At 47.1% G+C, this 20,415-nt stretch overlaps 1 protein-coding gene across 2 annotated transcripts in view; it reads right to left on the reverse strand.

Annotated features, from left to right (window-relative positions):
- IDS (iduronate 2-sulfatase) overlaps positions 1-20,346 on the reverse strand; it is a 46,397-nt gene extending 26,051 nt beyond the window's left edge. Inside the window, exons 1-3 of one of the 2 annotated variants that reach the window (XM_039225174.1) lie at positions 20,293-20,346; positions 19,829-20,036; positions 17,221-17,303 (exon numbers count right to left, since the gene is read on the reverse strand). In XM_039225174.1, coding sequence (XP_039081105.1) covers positions 17,221-17,303; positions 19,829-19,845 — 100 coding nt within the window. In that variant the 5' untranslated portion in view covers positions 19,846-20,036; positions 20,293-20,346. The remainder of the gene's footprint in view (positions 1-17,220; positions 17,304-19,828; positions 20,037-20,292) is intronic. The other variant, XM_039225175.1, reaches the window with a different exon arrangement.
- Positions 20,347-20,415: the final 69 nt, after the last annotated feature.

Genomic DNA, 20,415 nt, shown 5'->3' on the forward strand with positions numbered 1-20,415 from the left:
AGTATGCTCAAATTCATTAGTTACTGCAGAAATGTAAATTAAAACCACAAAGAAGTAGCACTTCACACCCACTATGATGACCACTATCAAAAACTTTTAAAACACAAGCGTTGGTGAGGATGTGGAGAAAAATCAGAAAACTTGGACATTGTTGGTGGGAATGTAAAATGAGTCAGCTGCTGTGGAAACAGTTTTGCAGTTCCACAAGAAGTTAAACATAAAAATATCATGTGACTCAGAAGTTCTGCTCTTAGATATATACCCAGAAGATTGGAAACTAGTGCTCCAACAAGTGTTTATACGTGTGTGTTCATCGCAGCACTATTCACGATAGACAAACTGGCTCAAATCCATTGCAAGATAAATGAATTGTGGTCTAGCCACACGGTGGAATACGACGCATCCATAAAGAAGAAATGGAGTCCTGATGCATGCTGCAGTATGGAAGACTCTTGAAAGCACTGTGCCAATGGAAAGAAGCCAGACATAAAAGATCACATATTGTATAATTCCGTTTATAGAAAGTATTCAGGATAGGTACATCTACAGAGAGAACACAAATTGATGGCTGCCAAGTGTTAGAAGAGGAGATGGAGAGCAAGTGCGGAACATGTATGGGTTCTCCTTTGACGATGATGAAAATATTCTGGAACTAGATGAAGGTGCTGAATGTACAACACTGTGAATGCACTAAATGCCACTGAATTGTTCACTTTAAAATGGGTAATTTTATCTTCTGTGAATTTTTTGTAAGTTCTTTTAAACATTCTATTTATTTTTGAGAGAGACAGAGCGCCAGCAGGGGAGGGGCAGAGAGGGAGGGAGACACAGAATCCGAAGCAGGCTCCAGGTTCTGAGCTGTCAGCACAGAGCCCAACGTGGGGCTCGAACCCATGGACCGTGAGATCATGACCTGAGCCGAAGTTGGACGCTTAACCTACTGAGCCACCCAGGTGCCCCAGAAATTTTATCTCAATTTAAATAAAGGAAAAAATGGGAAGGGACCTGCAATAGCTTAAAAATTCCACCAGATTTCTAGAAGTTGCCACAGTGGAGACCAATGAAGCCACAGCCTAGAATACCTATAAAGGGAATTCAGCTAAGAAAGAAACAAACTTGGCCTAGATGGTCTCCCAACTCACAGAGAGTAGGTATCAGAGGGAAGAAGTAAGAAATGGGATTTAAATCAGAGAGGTTAATTGAGGGTTTCTATATGGATATTAAATCTCCCCCAGAAGGCCCAAAAGCCAGTATTTAACTCAATGAAAAAAGAAGGGTTTGTCTCTAAAGTAATTGAATAAACTGTCTGGGAAAGACTAAGAAAGCTAGACTGGGTGTGGAAACCACCAAAACAAACAAACAAACAAAAAATCTACCTCTCCATATTGTGACATTCTGGCACTATCTCCCCAAAACTGTCACCTCAGTGTCTCTTCATCTTATAACAAAGCCTACAAATCAGTAAGTCCTGTGGCCACAGAGCTGCCAGTCAGCCTCTTTCTTAAGCATAACCAGACAATAAAGAAAGGCTAAATATTTGAGGATGGTGTACAAGATGACAGAGAAATATCAAGAAAAAGAAATAGCAAAGCCAGCCCTACAGGAAAGATTAAGGGACAGAAAATAATAATTTAAGAAGGAAAAGCAAAAATACATTTTTGGGGGGGCATGTGGCTTGCTCAGTTGCTGGAGCATGAGACTCTTGATCTCAGGATCCTGAGTTTGAGCCCCATGCTGGGTGTAGAAATTGCCTAAAACAAAAAAACAAAACAAAACAAAACAAAAAAAGAACTTAGGGGCACCTGGGTGGCTCAGTCGGTTAAGCATCCAACTTTGGCTCAGGTCACGATCTCATGGTTCTTGAGAATGAGCCCTGTGTCGGGCTCTGTGCTGACTCTGTGCTGACAGCTCAGAGCCTGAAGCCTGCTTCCAATTCTGTGTCTCCCTTTCTCTTTACCCCTACCCTGCTTGTGCTGTGTGTCTCCCTCTCAAAAATAAATAAACATTAAAAAATATATAGAACAGAAATACAGGAAAGGACAGCACCCAGTGCTGACAAGAACATGGAGCACTTCAAATTCTCCCACTTGCTTGTAGCAGTGCTAATTGCTACAACTGCTTTGGAAAACTTGGTGGCAGTATTTAGTAAGGCTAAAGCTGAATGCGTGTCTACCTATGAAGCAGCGATGCCACGCCGGTGCATATACTCAAACTGTGTGACTGTACTCATGGCCACCAAAAGACACATACAATTCACAGTAGCATTATCTGTAACAGCCCCAAACTCAAAGCAACCCAGAGCTCCTTCAACAGTATGCAGTGATTTGGATGGACAAACTCTGGTATAATCACCAAATGGAATACAGTGCAGCAATAAAATAGAATGCACTGCCAGTACGTGCAACAACACAGTTGAATTATAAAAATATTTTGTTTTATTTTTTAATTTTTATGCTTATTTATTTCTGAGAGAGAGAGAGCAAGCGAGCAAGCAAGGGAGAAACAGAGAGAGAGGGAGATACAGAGTCCATGACCTGAGCCGAAGTCAGATGCTTAACTGAGTGACCCACCCAGGATCCCCAAAAATATTTTGATTGAAAGTAGCCAGACATAAAAAAGTACATGGTATGCAATTACATATATATGAAGTTCTAGAATAGCAAAACTAATCTCTGGTGATAAGGTTAGAATGGTGGTTACCTTTGGGGAAGGTGCTGATCAGGGGGTGGGGCATGAGGACATCTGCAGGGGTGCTGGAATGTTCTAATGTTTTATCTAACTAGTGATGACATGAGTACATATGAAAAAAAAATACGGTCTACACTTAAGATTTGTACACCTCACTGTATACTAGGCCTCAATACAATAGATAAAATGCAGCCTAGGAAATATTAAACAGAGTATGAGTCAGTTATGATGACCAACACCTTCCTAAATTATAGAAATGGAAAAGAAAAAAAATGGACAGGAGGGAATTATTAAACACATATTTGAAAAACAACTTCATAGCTAAAGAAAAAATTGGACTGTTATGACTTCTTTGAGTTCCTAGCACAATGAATGAAAACATACTCAAGGTTATGCATAGTTTTGTACGAGTTCAGAGCACCAAGGCACAGAAAAGATTCTAAAAGCATTCAGAGATTTAAAAACTACATCAAATTTCAGCATGAAGTTTTATACATAGCCAGAGTGTCAAACAAGGGAGAGAATTAAGATTTTTTTAGACATGCAAGAATTCAAAAACTTATCTCCTACTCAGCCTTTTCTTAGAAGGCTTCTTGAGGATACACTACAGCAACTGAAGGAAGTATAGAAGAACACTACCATTAGTACCACGACCATATCTGATAAACATATATATATATAAAACTAGGCAATTATATGTATTAATTACATTAAATGTAATTATATTATTAATATATATACACATATACACACATATATGTGTACACACACACACACACACACACGTGTATATTCATTTAGGAAAATCTCCAGCATGACAACTGTAGCAGACCTAGATGGTAACCAGTCTTGACTGAAACAGAAGGTTAGAGACTCCAGGAGGAAAATTTCCAAGAAATAAATAATTTTATGAAAATAATTTCATCTAGTAGATAATGTAACTGAGACACTGGAAGAACTCAAGTATATGCCAAAAGCATAGAGTACCTAAAGCAAAACAAGTCTCTAAAAGTCTCTGCCCAGATATTAAGCAAGCAATTCAAACTGGAAGTCAGCGACCTTCAGTAAGAATGGGAGGGATTTTTAAGACATATATAGAAGAAGAAATTAAAAGATATAAGGGCTATGGCTATAAGAAGGTATATGTTCCTTCTCCCATCCACAAATAAAAATTCAGTCAGAAACTCCAGGAAAAACAAAAACTATAAAAGAAAGTCATGGTTTAAGATCACACAAGAGAGAATGCGATAAGATTTGGGACAAAGAGTAAAAGATATAAAAGAGAAGACTCTATTTGAACATTGTCATTTGAGCAGCAAGGCGGTCATGACTAACTATAGAAATGGAAATGGAAACAAAACAAATGAACAAACAAATGAAATAAAAACTGAAACAGTGTCTTAAATACAGAGAACAAACTAGTGGTCACTAGAGGGAAGGGGGTGGGGGGTAACACAGGTGAAGTAGATGAAGAGACACAAGCTTCCACTTATAAAATAAGTCACAGAGATGAAAAGTGCAGCATGGGGAATATAGTCAATTATATTGTAATACCTTGCATAATGACAGATGGTGACTACAATGATCTTGGCAAGCACTGAGTAATGTATAGAATTGTCGAATTTCTATGTTATATACCTGAAATTAATATAACATTGCATGTCAACTATACTTCAATTAAAAAAAGAAATGGAAATGGAATCCTAACCCTACATTGCACTGTAATGAATAATATGATCATATTCATAATATGCACAGCTGTTTGCTTTCCAACTTTGAGAATCAATCTGTAACAAAGCCCAGAAGACTTAATTATGGTTAAAGAGCAATGGACAATGGAAAAGTACAAACACATCTGTGGTGGTGCTGTGATGTGCTGCTCAGAACTCCCTTAAAACCAAAATTCTAATTTCCCTAGCTGGCTTGAGGGCTGTCAGTTGCTGTCAGCCCTCCTTAGGAATGGCGTGGGATAAATACAGTCACCTCAACTAAGTCACATCAGTACTCGGGAAGCCCACATCCACATCTCTGCAAGGCTACCCCAGCTTTGGAGCTCTCCATGGTAGTCGCCAAAGCCTCTTTTGAGACTACATCACAGCACACCTTCTCCATCCATCCAATCTCTTCCCTTCAACAGGTGTTGATCCTGGGAGAACTCCCTAAGAAACCCCTGCAAATTAATCTCCATATTAGAGCCTGCATCCCTGGAAACCTGACCTGCAACAATTGCCAGAAAGTTGAGAGTAGGAAGGGAGGAAGAGAAGTGGAGGGAAGTATAGGCACATTAATATGACCATTCCAAAGTAGAAAACCAATAGCTATTGTCGCCAGTTGATGGGAAGAGAAAGAAAGGTATAGGGATATTATTTATAGATAAAAAGTACCCAATAGAAAACCTAGAAATAGTGACATATCTATATATTAAGAGAAGGGAAAATGGTAGGGAGGGATGAAATTGGTCATGAGTCAATAACTGATAAATTTCAGTGATGAGCACTGAGCGTTAGTATACTATTTTATGTACTTTTGCATGTGTTTGATCAATTACCATAGTCAAAAGTTTAAAATATGTACATAAGAGGAAAGGATGAGTGAACTATAGTCTCATCTATCACAGCAGGAAGTCAGTTGAGAATGTCTAACGTTAACATAAAAAGTTGATATAGATATAAGCATAGTGTTTACACAGATATAGGCAAACTACCAGAAGAACTGAAACTAGTAACATTGAAAATGACAATACGAGTGATGAGGGATATGGCACAGGCCCTCTGCCTTGTATTAAATGCTTTTTGTTCTCTTTGACTTCTGTTATGGGTTGAGTTTTGTACCCCCACACCCACCCATCCCACCAAAAAAGATCTGTTGGAGTACTAACCCCCAAGATCTTAGCATATGACCTTATTTGGAAATAGGATCTTGATGAGATAATCAAGTTAAAATGAGGTCACTAAGGCGGGACAATGATCTGCCTGATGTCCTCACAAAAAAGGGAAATTTGGACACAAATACAGGCACACCCAGAAGGAACATGTCCGCATGAATGTGGAGGATTAGACTGGTGCATCTCCAAGCCAAGGAATGGCAGAACTTGCCAGTATGCCACCAGAAGCTGGGAGAGGCAAGGAAGGATCCTTCCCTACTAGTTTCAGAGGAAGTATGGCTCAGCCAATACCTACATTTCAGACTTCTAACCTCCAGAACTGTAAGACAATAAATTTCTGTTGTTCTAAGCCACCTAGCTTGTGGTACTTAGTCACAGCAGCCCATAAAACTAATACAATTTAAGCACATTTCAAACATAATGAGACTGATAGGCTGTGCAGGTCAGCTGAGGTAGAAAATTACACACAGCAGGTGACACAATTCTGGTGTGTGTGTGTGTGTGTGTGTGTGTGTGTGTGTGTCTGCGCGCGCACTCACGCGCACATGTGTTTTGTTGGGCAGGAAGTAGCAGCAGTAGGACAAAAGGGACAACAAGTGGAGAGGGCTGGCAACAGAGCAGTTCAGGTGACAGTGGTTAAGACTGAAGGTATAAGAGAACTGCCTTTGGTTACACTGGGATCCTAAAGTTTAAGATGTTGAAGTGAAGCAGATTCTGATGACAAGAAAGCCTAGGATATGGCATTGCATATGGGGGGAGGTGCAGAGGAAGAGAGGTTGTCAGAGGTAAGGAATTAAGTCCAGGGTCTGCAAGGGGCACAGGCTGGCCAGGTAGACACGGAAGTCACCCAGGATGATAGCGGGACTCAGGGTGCTAAGCAAGCCTATGAGCTGAGTGCCTGAGTCCTCCATGAGTGAGACAGAGGGACCAAAAATGCAGGGCAGCGAATTTCCATAACCTTAGTGGCCATAAACAGCACTCATCTATTACCTTGTAGTTTCCATAGGTTACAAGCCTGGGTGCAGCTTAGCTGGAACTTTTGCTCAGAGTTTCACAAAGTTGCAGTCAATATGCTGGGGCTGTATTCTCATCTGAGGCTCTGGGTTCCCCTGCTGTTGGCAGAATTCAGTTCCTTGTGGATGTAGGACTGAGGTCCCGTTTGCTAGCTGGCCATCGGCCCTGGGCCACTCTCAGACATTAGAGACTGCTTACAGTTCCTTGCCAGATGACCCTCTCATAGGTGCTCTCACAACATGGTAGTCTACTTCAAGGCCAGCAGGGAATGGCTCTAATTTCAGGGGAGGCCTGGCCCTCTTTTGAAAGGCTCATCTGACTAGGTCAGACCCACCCAGGATAATCTGATTAACTAACAGTCAACTGATTAGGGTTCTTAATTATATCTGCAAAATCCTTTCACCTTTGCTATATTCTGTTGTTTATAAGTAGTGAATTTTGTCCATACAAGGACCAAGGGAGGCGATTATACAAGGACATGTACACTACAGAAGTAGGAAGCTATATATTGAGGGATATTTATACCTCTGGCTACCACAGAAGAACCCTGTCTTTCTTGAGCCTTAATTCCATAACAGAAATCTTAACCTAGTCAATTCCACATTTTTACAGTTATTTTGGGATTTTCTTACTAATTACCAAATATCATTATCAAGCAATTCAGGATTTTCTCCTTCTTGTCCCTAGGCTATCACCTAAATTCTGTGAGGCAGAGTTTCATGGCATTTGGAGACAAAGCGAGGAAGCACATTTGATCCTTGTCTTTGGTAACTGTCCATGTCAGCATCCATTGCAATGTACAATCACATCTGTCCCTGAGACAGCATTCCTTCATGCTAGCTTCCAAAGAGGCATCAGCCTAACCTGGTATGCAGTCCAACTACTTTCCACTGTGACATTCACTGGAGGGAGCCTCTCTCTCTTTCTGTCTCTCTCTCTCTCTCTCACACACACACACACAATTTCCATGCCCTTCTTAGGGAACAGGTATATACAGCCACTTTTCCAGGCCACTTTAGTGCCACAGGAAGCTGGGGGAGGGGCTGCCTCAGGCACTTCTGCAGCTGAGCCATGCAGATCCAGTGTCGGGGTAATTCTAGGACTTGGTGCACTTTCCAGGGGATAGTCCAGCAAGAGACCACAAGTCCCTTGCCCTTGGGCTTCTACTGCACTCCCACCGTTGACCCTAACTCTCGGGGCTCAGGGCAGCACATATCATTAAGTTGGTAAATACTACCCAATACCTTGGCACAGCCCAAGGGTGAGGATTCAGGGGAGAGTTCAAGGCTTAGCTTTCATTCCAGACCCAGGACCATCAGGTGGGCACTCTTTGAGGGCAGGCTCCGCCCCTTCTACTCACTGCTGTATCCCTGGTGCTAGCACTGCTTACTGGGTTTCAGAGGATGACTGGAATGAGAAGCATGATCAGAATTACCTGGATGAGAAGGTGGAGCGGCCCAGGCTGTACTTGGCCTGACTGCAAGAAGGGCTCTCTCAACCCCGTACAGAGAGGCGGGCAGGGCCTTGGTCTCTGGGGGCATGTGAAATGGTTCTGAGGAGCCTGATGTGGGCTTTGACTGCCACCAAATATGCTGGGCACCAAGGGCCCCGTTCTCAGAAGTGGCAGTCTCCAGTATGAGGCTGTTCTGGAAGTCTGTTCTCCAACGGCCCAAGGAGTGCCGGATGGACAGGGATGCATCTGGGCTGCCCTGAGGTCTGTGATGCAGTGGCAACAGCCTGGCTCCTGGCTGGGGGCTCAAAGGGGTGAAAGTGAATCAGATCACAACCGACATCTGTTTCTGTCAAGTAGAAGCCCTGTGGAGCAAGTGGGGTAGAGGAAGGGCTGGGCATCATGGCAGCCTTGACAGTTGCTGAGCTCTACCCTGGGTCACACTCTGTGCCAAGGACTGTACAGTGAGCGGATTCTCTCATATGGAAGGGGTTAGTTACAGTCCCATTTGCCTCTGGACATCTTGCATTATCCTGTAAGCAAGCTTTCCCTTCCCTCATCTTCCCTCCCCTCCTATCCCCCTTCCCTCTCCTCTCTATTTATTTTCAAACCAAGACTTTTCCATCTTGCTATTCACTGATCCCACCAGCTCAGCCCCAGTTGGGTGGTCAGGCAGGGCTTGGAGCAAGCAACCCTCCTGCTGTCAGAGCCAGGAAGCAGAGCATTTCTAAAAGCTTCCACCAGGTGTCGCTCAAGTACCAGTATTGGCTAGCACTGCTTCCTAGGTGATTCATTTCCTCAAAAGTATGTATTTTTTGTACAGCATGAGCTTAAAACAAGATAAGTAAAACAGAAATGCTTAATCAAACCTTTGTAAGCATTGTTTTACAGTTGAGATATGACTGGTTCTTTTTTCATTTGTGTTGCATTCATCTAGATGAGTTTACATTTGGTCACTTCCCTTCCTCCCTTTTCCTGGTTCCTCTTAGATTTAGGGAGGATTTCTGCTCCCAGATCCAGTTTTACAAAGAACCTCAGGGAAGGGAAACAATGAAAGCTCTTTTGGAATAAAAAAGGACTCTCTTGGTAGAAGGCCTTCTGTGCCAGGAGAGGCACTTCTGGTCGCTGGATCTGCAGGCAAAGCCCCGATGTCACCAGGCATTGCCAGCTTGCACTCTCAGGCTCTGACAAGCAGATGCTTCTTGCAAAGGGAGGCCCACAGCTGGATTTCCAAGACAGCTCCCATCGCCCCCTGTACTTCTGAAGTCAAAGCCAGAGGACAAGTCAGAGTGGGAAAGAAACACTGTAAAGCTTTGGCGGTGTGCCTCAGGGGGCCCTTCTCCTGGTGCCCTTATGAAACACCTCAGGCGTGAATCGATGCATCAATAGAAGGAACAGCTAAAGATGGCTTGAAATATGTTTTATCAAGGGATAAAAACAGAAACATAGAAGAAATCTTCAGAGTTGCACCCAATTACCATGTGCCTTGTTAGACAATGCCCTTATGAAGTTAGGAGCTGACATCAAAAAAGGTAGTAAGAGAGCAACCTTGCTCGTTTGATGAGGAGAACTAGCCTTTGTTTGCTATGACACAAGGGCAGGTACTAAAAGGGATGACCTGCTTACTAAGAATTTCAGTTCTGTCTTTACCAAGACATGATGTTCCTCTATGCCACATGCAGCCATCTGTTTTTTACTTGACAAGATGTGCCATTTGGGAAGTAGTGGCTGTTATCACTTGTGGAACTGGTGTGATGCGATATGTCTGTAACATCATTACAGAGTCTGTCAAGCTGAGAAACTTCTCTAAGGGTCTCTAAGGGACCAATAAAAACACTCAGGGGTGGAAGGCATACTTTCAAAGGGGATTCTTAAAGGATATGTGTTGTTCACATTTAAAGTTTTCAAAAGTCCTCAAAGTTGGGATTTCTTTCCATTGAGTCTTGGAGGCCAAGGGCAGCCTTTGAATCCTGGGCAGGGGCAAAGCCTCATAAGTCCCAGTCCTTCCCCTTGAGTGACAGTGTGTTGAGTGGGCATAAGACGGGACAGTCACAAGAGCATGGGCTCTGCCATCAGACAGAGCTGACTTCAATCCCAGGTCCACGGTGTAGACCTAGCCCACTGCTAACCTTCCCTGGGCTTGCTGGAAGTGCGAATCCCACAGGGACCAGCTGGTGCCCCTCCCCAGCCTCCAGCAGGCACTCAGTGAACAGGGGCTGTGTGTAGCAGGCTACGCTTGCCTGGCTGGACTCTAGCCCATGGAGGCCCAGATCCTGGCCTCCCCCAGCTCCAGCCCCGATGGGGCACAACTGCAGCAATCGCCGGCTCACCTGAGCCTCATACCATGGCTCGTGAACTTCACAGAGATGCCATCTGGGCCAGCAAAACATTTCCAGTTACAAAGCCACAGCCCGTGGCATGGCAGGGGGGGGGGCTTCAGCCTTCACTCAGTGATGCCTGTCTAGATGCCAGCCAGGCTCCAGGGAGCACATGTGGCGTTTGCCGCGTATGCCTTTCATGGTACTAAGATCAGGGGAATCCTGGTTTTCCATTTCCTGTGTAACTGGTCTTCAACCTCCACAACAAGCTGCTTAAAGAGTAAGTTCCCAGAGGGATATGACGGCGGGCTGGCGGTGGGGTGGCAGCAGCCCTTCTCGTGCCATGTTGGCTGGCAAGGGGTCAAGTCAGACAAAAGATGCCAGCACCACTGTCTTGCATCTCTTTCCCATAACAGCTTTGTGCACCAAATCCATTTGAGCCTTTTTAACTCATTAAGTCCTCACTGCTGCCCCAGGGATCGTGCATGCTTTTTATTAGCGCCAGCACACAGATGTTCAGACAGAGGTTTGGAGAAGGGGCTTCACTGTCTCAAGGTCTCACAGCCAACAGGGCTGGAACTTAAACTCTGGTCTCTTAGCCATGATGCCACACTGCCACAGACTGACCCAGGCCAGGGCCCTGGTCTGGGCTGCTGACTGAGCCTTGTGCTGTGAGGGTGATTATTGCATGTCCTCACAGGCAACGAGGGTACATGGAGGGTCACTGAGGCACAGAAGCTGCATGGGCAGGCAAGAGAGAGCTTCCAGATGTTGGGCTGGCAGAAAACCCTAATTTTGCTCAGGGAAAACATGGACTTGGGAACTCAGGGCCCAAATGAATTCCAATGATAATATCATTAGTCACTGAATATGTGGTGAGTGAGAATTGTATGGCACTGCCTGGAGTTTATGTCCCAACAACGGGTGTGGGTTCTGGTATCCTCACTTTACATGAGAAGGAAATGGAAGTGAGCTAAGGTCACACAGCTTGTCACTGACAAAGACAGGACTCCAGACGTGCTCTCTCACTTACTGATTTGGTGAAGAGGAAGACAACGAACAAACGTGTGACTGCGAGGCATTCCCCTGTGGCAGGCACTCACGCCACGCCAGGCCCCATGCTGCCTGCTTCAGCCTCCATGGTGCCTGGCCTCACCTAACCTCCTTGCCTCCTTAATGTTCACCTATGTCAGCTGCAAGACATAAGGTCGCTAGTCAAGACACCTCCAGGTGATGGGGGAAAAATTCTTCAAGAAAAAAATGGAGACAATGAACGAAAACAAGACTACTGAAGACCAGCCTCAGCAAGCTGCTTTCTGGCATCTTTTCATCCTGTCCAGAGAGAACCAACGGACTCCTTGGGCAGAGGCTTGGGCAAGAGTAACCAGTGCAGGCTGTGTGGCATCCTCTCTGCCCCTCTCCTCTAGCCATGCTTCCCTGTTGATGCTGGCAAAGAGCTGTGGAGGAAGCACTCGGGCATCTGCCTTGGTCATCACCTTTCTCTCAAAATCAGACTCCGAATCACACTACCCCTGAGTCATGGGAGTGGGCCCAGGCTCTGGTGGCCACACTGTGAGACTCTCCTGAAGCAAGATGGCGGGCAGACTGTACATGACATAAACGACTAGTGTACATACATGCTTGCCACGGGGCCTTCCTATTTTGAGCTCTGCATTCATCCCATTTCCACCACAGAAAACTGTGCTTGGTACCAAATGAGATTTCCCATCATAGTGCAGTATGGTAGGAGGTGAGGTATCCAGCCATCCAGGTTGACCCAGGGAGGGCCACAGTCCTGGGAAGGGCGTCCCTGCTGGCTGAAGGCTGGAGGAAGGACATACATCCAGGAACTCTGGCCCCCTATAAATCCTCAACAAATGTTGCCTCTTACTGGTGTTAGTATCACATGTGCACAATGCCTCATCAAAAGCCTCGGGTCAGATGAATATCAGAATTCAGAAAGGTGACAGGGCCACAGACCATTTGTCAGTGACACCCTTGCAAGGGGTAGCAAACACATGGACGTCAGTGTAGGAAAACATGTGACTATTAATACCCAGGGTTAATAATAAGACAAATAAAGAATAAAAGAAATAAAGAAAATTCAGGATTCTCTAAATAGCTTCATGCCATCCATTTTTTGTTTTACCACCAGAAGAGTTTAGGTCAAGCTTATGGAAACACTTCCAGTTACCGAAGCTTTATGGGTAACAGAATTGTGGGTAGCAGATCTTAGACCTGTCTTACCTGAGGCAGCAGGCTGACATTGACTCCCACACAGCTGGAAAGAGGCTCCCAGCTTTATGGATTCCCGGCACTGATATAGGCCTCAGTTCTCAAACACCGTCAGTCCAAATAGGTTCACAATACCTCTCCATTAGTCCCAGGCACCACTATACATCTCCAGTCAAGATCCACACACAGCACCCAAGACCCCAACCAGGCCACATCCTATAGAAGCTTTAGAACTGGGGGCCAATGGTATTACTGCTCTTCCTCCTCTTTTACAAGCTAGGGAGTTTTCAGTGTCTGCCCATATCCTATCACCAGGCTTCAAGCCACAGGTCAGCAGCACCCCCACACTCTTTCTTACTTGGCAAAGCCTTCTTGGGAAGAGATGCCTCTTCAACTCCTATTACTAGCAGAATGCTTTATGGTTTACAGATTGCTCTCACATTATTAGCTCGTCTCATCCTCATCCCCATGAGGTAAACTGGAAAATATTACACCTTAGGGCTAGATTTTTATATTATACAAATCTTTCAGATGAGGAAATTGAGGCTCAGAGAGGTAAAGTGATTCTTTTGGGCTCACACTGTAGTAGTGGGAGTGTCACAGATCAATCCCAGCTTTGTAACCATAGGACAGACACTGGACTTCCTGCTATGTTCCCTCCGTGGAGGACAGGAGCCTGACCAGCCACATCTAGGGAGCTTTACACATGCCTGCACGTGCGCACACAAACACACACACACGCGCATGTGCACACACTTCCCTCTATGAGCATTGAATGCCACTTCACAGCGTATCAAAATCTCTCAAACTCCTATGCCAAAAATTGTACAGCAGACCTCAATTGATGGTGCCAGGCTGGAGGCGCTCCATAAATGTGTCTGCTCCAGCCAAGAACCTTCTTTCAGTTCCCAGCAGGTATCTGGCCCTTTCCAGCAGCCCTTCTCCCACTTCCTACCTAAGAAGCCCCTATCTGCCTTCAAGACCCAGCCCTTCTCCATAAGTTAGTAGTTTCTTCCCATTCCCATTGACTGCACCTCATTCTGCCTTGTTTCAGGCTCCAGAGCATACAGGTCTGCCTGGAAGTTGCCTCCTCTCAGCTCTGAGTAACACACAGTGCACACTTTCAAGGAGCCTCTTACAAAGTGGGTGTCTACTGATTTATATATGCTTTGCCTTCCTATGTTCTGTACCCAGATCTGCTTTCTCCCATCAGCCTAGGTTTACACCAATCCTAACAGATACCTGGTTAGCAAAGGCCCTTCCTAACTCAGCAGGCATCTGATGTACAGTAAGAGGCCAAACCACCTATGACCAAGCCAGCCACAGGGTAGAGCGTGGTGGCGCCTGGGCAAAAGCAGATGGTACCCTACATTGCTTAGCTTACACCCATTCCTCAGGCACTATTAGGTGTAGACTCATCCATTCAGTGTGGGTTTCATGGCCTCAGGCACTGTGAGAGCCTGACCACACTGGCAGGATGCTGACCCTAGAATGATAATCCTTGCTCTGCAGCTCCCTGGTGGACTGGTAGACTGTCAGGTGGGCATCCCATCTGAAGGAACACCCTGCCCAACCCTGCTTCCTCTCTATTCCTTTAGTGGGTGTTAGACCCCAATCAGTCTTTGACATTCCTAACTTCCTCTTGGGGTCAGCTCCCTGAAGGACTTAATCTGACACTGTTGGTTCCAGAGTGGTCCAAAAAGAAGGTGGTAAGATGGGGTCTAGATATGGGATTACTCTTCACCTGCCCCACTGGTAATGAGGACCCATCTCGGAGGACAGGTGGTGTGCAGATAGCCCCAGGCACAAGGAGACAGTCCAGCCACTAAAACTTTCACCTTAGAACTTTTTGCTGAGCTGGCAGGTGGAGAGTAATTTCCTGGCAGGTGAGAAGATCCAGGTATGTGGAATGTATGAGAATGACAACCTTAAGGATGATGGGAATGGATGGAGGTGACTCCTCTGCACTAGTGGCTCACAGGTGATGAGAAGCTTAGGGTGATTAACAAGCTGAAACTGAAGGGGGAGCCCCAGAGTTTCCTTGGTAGCTTACAAAGTAGCCCCCATCTCAGGCAGTGGCCAAAGGTCAAACTCAGGATATGATAGGAATGGCTGAACTTCAAAGATGGCTGGAGGCTCAACTAAGGCAGGCCTGTCACACCAACATCAGAAGCCTACTTGGGGACACCTGCATCCCTAACAGAAGAAACAGGGAAGGGCATTTAGAGGAAGAGCCAGACTCCACAGAGGTCTCTGAAACTTGACTTTGGCAGCGGCCCACCCTTTCCCATAATAAAGAGCTAGGACATCCAGCATAGCTCCGAGGGAGCAAAACATTACCCGAGTCTTTCCCCAGAGGTGCCCTCCGTCCTAGGAGGCATGGTGACCAACCATCTTAGTTTGCTACAGAACTCACCATGCTCCAACCAGAAGAGTCCCAGGAAAAGCAGGAAGAGATGGGCAGCCTACTGCTAGGCCCTCAACCGGAGTGAAGCCACCATACAGCACAGGCAGGGCATATCAGGCCTGGTCAGGGAGGAAAGGGAGTAACGCTCCCACCCCTCTGCCCACCAGGACTGCAGCAGAGGCCTTGGGGTGGCATCAAATGGCCAGAAGCCAGGGACTCATGATCACAGACATCACTGACCAGGAGGCCTGACCCACAGAGTGGTGGAGGTGGAGACCTTCCTAGCAACATAATGGATAGGCAACTGGCCAAGGTACACCCTCAAATGGAATTGCAAACGAGCAAGAACAGACAGTAAGAGGCTGAGTCCAGCCACCCCAATAAACAAGTCATGATCCCTTGCCCCAATTCTGCCCCTGAGCCAGTTCTGAGACTTGAAGCTGAGACAGGAAACTGAAGGACTCCATAAAAATCTGCTTTTTCTCCTTTTCCTGCTTCTATTCTTGCTAGGACCTATGCCCCAACTTTACACGTCTCATAATGCAAACAGCGTATGTCTTCCTTGTAAGAGACAGGAATTAATGATTTCTCTAGAGTAGGTAACATGCAAGGAAGTACCAGACGACAATGACCAGATGAAGCTGCCATATGCCTGTTCCAGACCACCAGTGCTAGACATCTCAATGCCAAGGCTCCTGGGTCTAAAGAATGACACTTGGACCCTTTGTTCTAATGGGTTCCTGGATGCCTGAGGGGACACATACACCAGACCTCAATAAAAACCCCAGACCCCAGACAAAGACAAGACTCCCTCCTTTCCTTCTAGAGTCTCCCAAACATTCTGTTCTTGCACTTTCTATCTTCAATAAACTCTGCTTTCACCTCCTGCTAGCTCACATTTGATTTCAATTCTGCATGCAGCCAGAGATCCTCCTGGCTAGTCCTGCAGGATCCCTCTGAGTCCTCATACTTGGCCTGCTGGCATCAGAACCATGGACTAGGGAAGCAGCCAGGCCACCAGATGGAAGGACACCACAGCACCATGGCAAGTAGATACTGGAATGAGCCCTTCCCAAAGGGACCTCTGGCTATGCACTGGGTGAATGAATACTGGGAAACAGGATCACCACAGTTCAAGGCTATTGGGCACAGTGTCCAACCTGAAACTGATATGAGAGACTCAATAAACTCTGTCTCCAAATCTGCTTCAGGAGGAACCCCTATGCTGGACCTTCTGAGCAGAGAATGTCATTGGGTCCAAGGTATGCTGGGCTATCCCTGAGCATCTGTCAGTTGGTCTTGAGTGGGGAAAGTCTGGAATCCGATATACTCCAGGATGAGGTGCAGAGGTTAGTGAAATGTCTTCTGAGGAACCTTTCAGAGCATGGAAGAATACTTAATGTTAAGTGAAAAAAAATACAAGACAAAATGGTAATACAGCATGAACTCAATGGAGTACAGAAAAAACACAGAGAAAGATCTAGGAAAGTGTGCCCAAATTATGAATCTTCTTGCCTCCAGGTAATGCTGAAGAGCTCAGGAGTGACGGAAACTTGGAAATGAGCATCTCCCCACCCCCAATTAAAGTTGATATAATAAGCTGTAATGTAAATACAAGGGTGGAGGATGCCAGAAGTTCACACCAACTCCCAAGGTTCCAAGTGGGTTATGTCACATTCTGTGTGCAGGCCCCAGACCTAACCAGTGACATCAAAGTAGCCCACTGGTGTTGGCAGGTTCCCCAAGGTGCAGCTTCTTCCCATGGACTTGGAGTGTCATTTAAACAAAACCAAAAGTAGGTGGTTCTCAGGCAGGCCCACTTGATCTGGGCCATGTTGAGAGGGACACAGCCAAACAGAGTTGCCCAGGGGCAGAGAGAAGGGGAGCTAGGGGAGTGTGTATCTTGGAAACAGGACAGATGAGGATCTGGAGGTTAAAAAAATCTGGGGGTGCTGGAGCAGAAGAAATAAGGCTCTCTGTCTTTCCACAGCCATACAGCTGCCCAAGTGCTCGGTCTGTGTGAGTCCAAGGCATGGAACTAAAGCCAAGCAGTAGCCAAGGAAAGTACAGAAGAAAGAAGGAGCCTTTTCTCATATGGGCAGAGTGCTGGACACACTGGCACCTCCTCTTGGGGGCTGCTTATCTCAGGTGGCAGGGCTGGGGGTGGATGGCAGCCCCTAGCGGGAAGTGCCCTGGGCGCTCCCTGAACTTTGGGGTCACTTACAATTCAGTGTCCATGCAAATGCGGAGTCCAAAGCAGGCCTGCAAAGAGAGGAGGAAACCAGGCTGAGGGGTAGCAGGAGGAATCTGAAACACATACAACCAAGGCAGAATTTAGTATCCAGACTTCAAAAAGGGCCCTCAATGTGTCTTTTGATCTCAGGGTCAGGAATTCAACCTCCAGGTTGGGTGTAGAGCCTACTTAAAAAGATTTTACTTGGGGCGCCTGGGTGGCTCAGTCGGTTAAGCGTCTGACTTGAGCTCAGGTCATGATCTCACGGTTTGTGGGTTCGAGCCCCGCATCGGGCTCTGTGCTGACAGCTCAGAGCCTGGGGCCTGCTTCGGATGCTGTATCTCCCTCTCTCTCTGACCCTCCCCTGCTCATGCTGCCTGTCTCTCTCTCTCTCAGAAATAAATAAATCATTAAAATTTAAAAAAAAAAAAAAAAAGATTTTACTTAAAAAGGAGCTCCCACGGGGCACCTGGGTAGCTCAGTTAAGCGTCCAACTCTTTTGATTTTGGCTCAGGTCACGATCTCACAGTTCGTTACATCGAGCCCCATGTCAGGCGAAGTGCTGATAGCACAGAGCCGCTTGGGATTCTCTCTCTCTCTCTCTCTGCCTCTCCTCAGCTCATGCTTTCTCACTCTCTCTTTCAAATAAACTTAAAATTTTTTTCATAAAAAAGGAGCTCCCCCAACTCAGCACGAAAAATGCAAGCAAACCAATAGAGAGATGGTCAAAAGGTACATCAGAGAGGAGGAACCAGACCTGCCAATAACTATGTGAGGGGAGCAAGGGGTTTGGCTCAAGCTGGTCCCAGACCAGTGGTGCCACAAAACACATGGCAGGAGCAAACTGGAAGCCTCTCTGGGCCTCAAAGTCAAAGCAGCACATGGAGCGGGGGCGGGGGGCAGCAACATTTTCCATAGTGTGGTTTGCACCTCTTGGCAAGTAAAAGAATGGGTGACAGGCTCAGAGAAGGAGAGGAGGGGAGGAGATATATAGGGATCACACTGAGCACAAAGGATCAGCTAGGCAGGGGAACATTCAGGCCAAAGAGGATGGGAGAACCAGAGTGATGAGCACCAAGAGTAACAGGGGTAGTCAGCTGGCAGCTGCAGCCAGGGGTCTGGGTGGATGGAGGTCACTGGAGAGAAGGAGGAGAAACAGCAAAGTCAAGTGCTCAGACTTGCCATGGGGGACAGGGAGTTCTGCACTGAGCAAGTGCCCTGGGATCAGAAGGGGTGATGTCTTGAGGATGCAGGCATTGCAAAGGGCAATGGTGAAAATGGCAAGGACTTCCTAAAAGGCAGATGGAGTGTATTATGGGGACAGAACTGTGGTCTGGAAAATAGAGTCTCTGCAGCCCTAAGCCCTAAAATCCCAGGAAGGTACCATCTGTCCCACACCTCATGGCCAGGATTCCTGTTTCCTCCACCTTCTGCCTGGAAGAGAGATGGTGCTGCTCACTGGAAGAGAGAGCAGTCCTCTCTGTTTCTTATAAATGTTTATCCATTTATTTTGAGAAAGAGAGAGAGAGAGAGAGTCCGAGCACAGGTGGGGGAGGAAAAGAGAAAGATGGAGAAAAAAAAAAGCCCAAGTGGGCTCCATGCTCTCAGCACAGAGCCCTACACAGGACGTGACCTCACGAACTGTGAGATCATTACCTAAGTGGAGATCAAGAGTCAGACACAACTGGCTGAGCCACTCAGGCACCCCAGAAGCCCTCTCTGTTGATCTAACATTTACTAAGAAACTACAGTGTCCCAAGCACCTGGGTTAAAGAAATGAGTAAGACACAGTCCCGGCTTACAAGGAACTCCATGCCCCGGAGGGGACCACAGACTCCTGGAGAGCAGTTACAACACTGGGAGGTAAGAGCCCAGTGAAAGAAGGTCCGCAGGGAGGTGCAGAGTGCTACCTGAACTAGCAGAGAAGAGTGTTTGACGCTTGGGCGCGGGACAGTAAAGGGGATGCTGGAGTTGTGCCTGGAAGGAGGACAAGAGCTTGCCAGAAGAGGAGGTGGACATTCCACGCTGCAGGGTGTCTTGGTAAAGTATGTGCACTCAGAGCACAGGGAGGTCACAGCAGTGACCAACAGTGTTGGGCTATAAGGAGGGAGAGAGCTGGTGCCCCTGTATGGCCCTCCCAAAGCTCCCAGGTGATGGGGCCTAACGAGGATAGAGCTCAGCGGTGTTTTCAGTATGGGATTGATGAGGACAGGTGTGCAGATAAGAAACCGAACCGAACTGATGGCATGTGGAGGACACACTGGAGGAGGAAAGACACGAGGCATCCAGGCCGGTGTGGAGGCTCAGGTAAAAGGCCCCAGACCTCAGATCTGAACTCAGGAAGTAGCAGCGGGGACAAGAAGTGGAGCATCTATTCCGATCAGGCACTTCGGAGGCAGGGACACCGGATTTGGTCGCCAAGCAAATGCGGAAGGAGGGTGAGGGTAAGGGAACGCCAGGAACAAAGCAGGGCGACACTGAGTGTGTTGAGCCCCTGACTGAGAGAGAGACAGAGGGCAGGACACAGCTCTGACAGGGCGGTTGACTTTGTGTGGCACCTGTCAGGTCTGAGGGGCAGAGTAGGAATTTTTCTTCTCACCTGCAAAATAAGTGCATATAAAGTCCGTCCCTCAGGACCCCACTGGCCTTCCCAGGGTGGCTTGGAAGGAGAGCCTGCTTGGGCGTCAAGATCGGAGGTGCGGGATTCAACCTGCAGGTCACACCCTCTCCCCGCCTCTGTGTTCTCTGGGGTCCCTTCTAAGGGTCGCCTGAGGCCGCTGAGGACCCTGGGGCTGCCACTTCGTTGCCTACGAGTGAGGCGAGGACCGGTCCCCTGTGAAGGGCATTGGCTGGTCTGCGCCACCGAGATGCGCCACCCAGATGCCTTTGCTCAGCCCCCAAGCGGTTACCGAGATCCGACCTGCGCCTCTTGCCAGCTCCGCCCCTCTCCACCGTAGCTCCGCCCCCACCTCGCCCCGAGCCCCCCAGCTCCTCCTCCCAGCCACTTCACCAGTCCCACCCTGCTCCGCCCCAGTTGCGCCTTCGATACCCTACCGGTCTCACCTTGCTACTCGCCACACTAGCCCCTCCGCAGCTCCGCCTCCGAACTGTCCGAACAGTCCCGCCCAGCTCCTCAACAGCCCCTCCCCGCTCCTCCTCTCAGCTATCCCACCAGGCCACTTTGAG

The sequence above is a fragment of the Hyaena hyaena genome, unplaced genomic scaffold, assembly GCF_003009895.1.
Source record: "Hyaena hyaena isolate Hyena2069 unplaced genomic scaffold, ASM300989v1 scaffold_1955, whole genome shotgun sequence".
Lineage (NCBI taxonomy): Eukaryota > Metazoa > Chordata > Mammalia > Carnivora > Hyaenidae > Hyaena > Hyaena hyaena.